General features: G+C 43.8%; 1 protein-coding gene across 1 annotated transcript; it reads left to right on the plus strand.

Annotated features, from left to right (window-relative positions):
* The first annotated feature begins 1,828 nt into the window (after window positions 1–1,828).
* On the plus strand, window positions 1,829–6,509 carry Penk (proenkephalin). The gene is made up of 2 exons (XM_026408500.2): window positions 1,829–1,966; window positions 5,841–6,509. Exons 1-2 carry the CDS (start codon window positions 1,829–1,831, stop codon window positions 6,507–6,509), a joined length of 807 nt encoding a protein of 268 aa, XP_026264285.1.
* Window positions 6,510–6,716: the final 207 nt, after the last annotated feature.

Consider the following 6,716-nt stretch of genomic DNA (forward strand, 5'->3'; position numbering starts at 1 on the left):
AAAATACTTGTTGAGAGTTTGCTATGTACCTAGCATAAGGATAAATGACGTTGTCCATTATTCCGTTTGATTCTCTTCTAAACACCTTGACTCTGTGAATGGTGCAATACCTCTGTCCCTATTTTCCAAATGGGAAAAACTGAGGCCTTCGACTATTTAGTGAGGAGTTTGCTTATTGGCGATCTTTTGCAGACCCAGGAAGTAGGGAAGCGGATCAATCACAAGCCCCAGACACCACTGTCTGCTTTCTTCCCAATTCCTGCGGAAAACTTGTACACGTGCTGAACACTTAAGTCTCTCCTTCTTTCTGAACACCACTGTCCTGGCGCGCTGACATCACAAACACCTCGGCACCTTCTCTAACTCATCCAACACCACAGGACACCCTAGACGCAGCGCTGGAGTCAGCGAGAGTCCCCAACTTGGGACCCCGTCTAGGGAGCTGAAGGAAGACGGGTCCCTGGGGCGGTGCCAGAACTGAGCGCAGACCCTGTAGAACCTGAGGTTGTACTTGCTTCTTTGAACAGGGGTCTCCCTAACAGAAGAGGGGCAATAAGATCCCCTGAAAGTTTCAATCATTCATTTCTGTAACCATGAACTGCACGCCTAATGCGTGCCTGAAGCTACTAAGCGCTGCAACAAGGAACTCAAAATCAAGTGTGGGGACCTTGAGGGTGAATAAATGAGGACATTCCGGATGGCCCTGCTTAATGCCACGCAGGTACCGTGGGAGGAGGTGGGAAGAAGAAAGGGGAAGATTCACCATCTCAGAGGGTGTCCAGCATATCCAGAATCTAAGACAGTCAGTCCCATCTGCCCAACCAACGCCCCCACCTAGGTTTCCCTCCGGGAGCAGGCATCCCACCGTGCAATTTCAGTGACTTTATGCGGTGAAGTTGACCCCGCCTCACTCCCTCCCCAAACTTCCTAATTGCCTTGGATTTGTCACCCGGCGGTGAGAGGAGCCACCAAGCACCCCCACTCCCACCCCCACCCTCGGCCTGGGAGCCCCGTGTGCAGGCGCTGGGGACTGACCCCTCCCGCGAAAGCGTCGGCGCGGGGCTGGCGTAGGGCCTGCGTCAGCTGCAGCCCGCTGGCGATTGGGGCGCGCGCGCCTCCTTCGGTTTGGGGCTAATTATAAAGTGGCTTCAGCCGCCGCTAGCCTCGGGACAGTGAGGCAGGCGCTCAGAGTCCCGCAGCCCAGCCCGCGGCCCCGCGGCGACGCTGAGGACCGCAGAGGTGAGGCCCGCGTCGGACAGCGCACCCTGGCCGGCTTCTCCCCCGACGCCGCCTTCCTCACACTTGCCTTCTTCTCTTCCTTCCAGAATCCTGTCTGGGACCCGATTTTACCAACCACCTGCTCCATCCGAACAGCGTCAACGTGAGTGAATTTGCCCCAAACTCACCTTTGTTCTTGCAGGTTTGGGGACGTCCCCTTGTTCTCATTGCATGCTTCCCCTCACCTTTCTCCCGATTCTTCGTTGTGACCCCAGTCAACATCGTGCTTCCCCAAGAGCTTGCTCTATAGCACTTGTGCTCGGTTGTTTGCTCCATCACCCTGCCCTGGGCAAGAGACTCCCAGGAAGACAGCAGTGTGCCTCTGGCTGGGGGTGACTGCACCAACCTGGGAGCAAAACGATCTGAGCTATTCCTGGGTCTCCCAATTGTGCAGCGCGCGAGGAGGGGGATCCCAGGAAGAAGTGTCCCCAAGGGCTCTTGCTCAGACGACCCCCTCCCACCTGGGGTTGTCTCAGAGAGGGGTCTCTCCCAGGGATCTGTTCTGCGCCAGGACAGACTCTGAGCGCGAGTGCTTCTCTCCTCGCAGTCCATGGCGCGGTTCCTGAGACTTTGCACTTGGCTGCTGGCTCTCGGACCTGGGATCCTGGCTACTGTGCAGGCAGAATGCAGCCAAGACTGCGCGACATGCAGCTACCGCCTAGTGCGCCCTGGCGACATCAACTTCCTGGTAAGTGTTGCGCTTGGTGAGTGAAGCTAGTCGCAGGGACAGTTCATTGACAGCCTTGAGCCTGCCTCGGGACACCTCCCATGGTCACACGGGTCAGAGTCGCGGAAGCGCAAACCCTTGACTACCCAGGTATCTTGGTTGTTCTAGGAACGCTGACTGAGGTCTCGCTCTGGCTCTCAGCATTGGGGACCCGCGACTATCTGGCCCTGGTTAGAGCAGAGATATCTCCACACAAACCAAGTTTGTTTTAACTCTGGGGATCCCAGAACCCCGAAATGGTCTCTCTTCAGCACCTTGGATAGCACTGAGTTCTCTCCAAAGCAGTCCAAAGGAAGACCCCCCCCAACAGACACCCCAACTCCTAACATCCCAGCTAAAGACCGCTCACACTCAACCATCATTCCTCCCCCCGAAAAAAAAAATGCAATTTTTGTTGATGACATCTCATCCCCACCTTTTGAATTTCTTTTTTCTAGCTCCCTCACCTATGGATAGGAGCAAGCAAAGAGATGAGAAAGGGATAAAAAAAAAAAAAAAAAAAAAAAAAAAAAAAAAAAAAGAGGGGAAGGGGAAATCACAATTGACAGGATAGAAAGAATTCCTAATTACAAACAAGTAGAGACTGAATTCAACTTGTCTTGACCACACTTTCATAATACAGACTAAAATAACAGTTTAATTTGGTTATGAGAAGGTCACAGGAGAGATGGCCAGTGTCCAGAAAAGTGGTGTCAGTCCAAAGATAAACCACACTACAAAGGGCTTAGCCAGAGGTCATGATAAAATGACTATCATTCTGAACGTAGTCCACTGGTCCTTAAATCATCTCTGATGCTTTCCGGACCAGATTCTCTGGTTTTGAGACTTGAGATGCTTCATTCTTAACTAACAGCCTTAATAATTCCTTTGCACTGCCTCTGCAATTTGTTGAGATTTGTGATGCCTAAAAAACTCAGTAGAGAGTAATGTATTAATCCAAGCTAATCAGCTTGCTCTGTTTGAGCCTTTGAAGAAATTTAATACTATGGTGTTGCTTGAAATGGAGAAGAAAACTGAGGAAAGGACTCCAGAAATCCAAGGTATATATTTCAGGTTAAATGTGTATTTTATTTGAGTATTTGAATTTCCTGATGTTTCATTTTATACCTGCTAACGTGGCCTAGAAGACAGGTAGTAATGTATATTTTAAAGCTATGAGGCAAATGTTCCATCTTAAGTAGGGGGAACCATCCCCTTTATCCGTTGTTATTCTTTCTCCTATAGTCATGAGCTTTAAAACTATGCCTCAAAATTGAGCAAATGTTACAAACCTAAGGATAGATCTTGCAAGTGACGGATTTAATGCATGGGAGAGAAATGAACTGAAACCATGCCATATTGACTATCCCACTTTCAGACCCCATGATTCCCCTACCCCATCACATGTGTTTCGAGCTTTGTCTCTGCTTGATACACACATGGCTCAGTTCGGTAGCCTAGGATTCTCTGTCATCTACATTCAGGTTATGTGAACTTAGAAGATTTTTTTAAGTCACACAGCCTGACCTCAAAGTAGTTGGAGATTTAATTAATTTTTGTTATTCAGTGAATTAATAAAACTGACAGTTAACAATGTCCTTTCAAGTGATTCTTTGTATTTAATTTGCTCACTTCACCAAGCTCCAAAAGATACTACTCATCTTCCTTTTCCATTGCTGAGGGACACTAGCAGCACTCCATTGTGCGGCAGCTAGCCCTTCCCTGGAAATCACCAAAAATGCCAACTTTTCTCAGCCTCTACTCATTAGAGAGACTAACCACCCTTCTCAAACTTCTCCTCACTGCTTTTTATATTCTTTTTATATTTTTGCTTCCTGATTTTTTTTTTTTAATCCAGATGACGGTACGGCACATGTAGTGTGAGCAACATGGGAAAAAAAAAAAAAAAAAACAATAAGCCTTCATCAACAACAACAAAAAAACCTCTTAGGAAAACATTTTGAATAATAACCAACTGATTTATTTTATATTGGCGCTTAACACTTAGTGTTTTTATTTTCTCAGTGACAAAAGATTTTGTTAATGTGTATTTTGCTGGGATTACAGCAGTTCTGTCGTTTTAACTTGGATACAATGACATAGGAGAAATGAGGTTGCCTGGGTGGAAATAAAGAGTAAAATCAATGTAACAAATATTTATTGAGCTTCTATCAGGTGAAAGACACTTGAGCTTGGTACCATGGAGGATGCAAAGATGAGCAGACATGCCATTACTGATGTCCAAAAAGTATTTATCATCTAATACAATACTGACCATAGGATGTAGTGTGTGATCAATACTAAGGATGCATTGATGGCTGTGATTGTTTGTCACTATTTTTTAAAGCATTTTGGTGTAAGTATACAAAATATTAAACATTAATTTTTGGAAACAAGATTATAAAATTATCTTTTTAGAATGGAAATGTTATTGCAATGGAAATATCATTGCCACTTGAACATCTTAACTCTTTAATGATGTTTAAATTCCTTAATTAGATATTATTAGTGATAAAACAGGACAGTTTTAATTAGAGCATCTTTTGATTTTTTAATATTATTTATATATTTGATTTTCTTAGACACATAAAGCTTAAATAACATTGAGGACTGGTTGGCTGTATTTTCTAAATATTTTGTTGCGTGAATAAAATGTTTTCTTTGTGAAAATAATTTTCATTGTTAAAATAATATGTGTGTATTTAATATCATTTAATATCAATTTATGTATCAGCATATTTTTAAATAGCAAAAAAGGGCCTGGCTTTTTTGTCTAAATCAAGTGACTGTAACTGGGTTCTGTATGTAGATCTGATGCAAATATAAAAATCCCTGAAATGCTAAGAAATACCTTATAGATTTTATAAATATTCCTGTAATATTAGTACTCTACTTTCATCATATGCAAGTAATCTGTTGAATAGAAAAAAAATCTGAAGAACATTAAAACGTATAGCCTTCATCTTACAGTGGTTTGAATTGATTGTACAATAAAAGAAAAGAATTATATGCTGATCATTCCTATTTTATTGAATAACATGTTTTCAGGTGGAAAAAGATTTTGACTCTACACCAATGACACAATTTAAGAAAATGAACACTGTTAATTTGTGCCTTTGTATCTGTATAACTTCATAGCTGATTTCATCATTGCTAGCATTCAGTTCAAGATGATAAAACTTGTTTTAACTGATCGAGGGAAAATGTATTTTTAGCAAATCAATATATCAGGATTCAAATAATTCATAAGACTTAAATTATGTGTTCAGGATGTCTTTCTGTTAAAATTTATTTTGAAATTGTTGTTTCTATTTGAAGATCAAAAGTGTCTCCAGGAATATTGGCTACCATTGTTGCAAAATATTAACAAAAGAAAGCCAATGAGCCTTACCAATAAGGATTTTATCGGTGAGATAAAATCAAAGGAATTTTAAGAGACTATCCTTAAGTAGGTAAAAAGAAATTTCTCTCTTTTGGTCAAAAAAATATATTTTTTTTTCAAACAAAATGAGGGGAAAATTATACAGTGGAATTAGATTGTGAAGGCAACCATTCTAAGTTAAAAATCGGTTAGGGTGGTCTTTTAGAATATTGGAATGGCACAGTATGTGCAATGGATTTAATATCCAAAGACAGATTTCTAATTTGATTTAGTCAATTCCCCCACTTTCCTTTTTCGGGTTTTCCTTTGCTTCATTTTCCTGTTGAGTGATTAAAAAGTTAGGATATGAACATGGAGATGATCTTATTCCATGGGAATCTCTACATCAAAGTTAACATACTGTGGTCCCCAATTTGCGGACTTATGGAAATCAGAGAAGCCTCATTTCATCCTCACATCCACTTGTCTCCCCAGGCTTGCACCCTGGAATGTGAAGGACAACTGCCCTCTCTCAAAATCTGGGAAACCTGCAAGGAACTCCTGCAGATGTCCAAGCCCGAGCTTCCTCAAGATGGCACCAACACCCTCAGAGAGAGCAGCAAGCAGGAAGAGAGCCATGTGCTCGCCAAAAAGTATGGGGGGTTCATGAAGAGGTACGGAGGCTTCATGAAGAAGATGGATGAACTGTACCCCGTGGAGCCCGAAGAAGAGGCCAATGGAGGTGAAGTCCTTGCCAAGAGGTACGGGGGCTTCATGAAGAAGGATGCAGAGGAAGGGGACGCCCTGGCCAATTCCTCAGACCTGCTGAAAGAGCTGCTGGGAACAGGTGACAACCGCGGGAGAGAGAGCCACCCCCAGGATGGCAGTGACAATGATGAGGACGTGAGCAAGAGATATGGGGGCTTCATGAGGGGCCTCAAGAGAAGCCCCCAACTGGAAGACGAGGCCAAAGAGCTGCAGAAGAGATATGGGGGCTTCATGAGAAGAGTGGGCCGCCCAGAGTGGTGGATGGACTACCAGAAGAGATACGGGGGCTTCCTGAAGCGCTTTGCTGAGTCTCTGCCCTCCGATGAGGAAGGAGAAAATTATTCCAAAGAAGTTCCCGAGATGGAAAAAAGATATGGAGGATTTATGCGATTTTAATACCCTTTCCCATCAGTGACCCCTGGCCCCCACAATCCACTCTCCACCCCACCCCCCCAGTGAGAAACTGCCTCATTGATAACATTGATCGTGTTTTCTTGTCATGTGACGCTTGCATTGTACAATTGACTATGTGGTCTGGATAACTCTACAGCCTGAAAGTTGTCAGTTCAGGGTCTGTGTTCTTTTGAGAGTCTTTAAGCTCCA

Source organism: Urocitellus parryii, chromosome 7, assembly GCF_045843805.1.
Source record: "Urocitellus parryii isolate mUroPar1 chromosome 7, mUroPar1.hap1, whole genome shotgun sequence".
Taxonomy (NCBI): domain Eukaryota; kingdom Metazoa; phylum Chordata; class Mammalia; order Rodentia; family Sciuridae; genus Urocitellus; species Urocitellus parryii.

What these genes read in the sequence shown, in the direction of transcription:
- Penk (XM_026408500.2), top strand. Translation starts at nt 1,829, where the DNA reads ATGGCGCGGTTCCTGAGACTTTGCACTTGGCTGCTGGCTCTCGGACCT. An exon ending in CTGGCGACATCAACTTCCTG is followed by an intron (nt 1,967 to 5,840) that starts GTAAGTGTTGCG and finishes TTGTCTCCCCAG; the next exon opens with GCTTGCACCCTGGAATGTGA.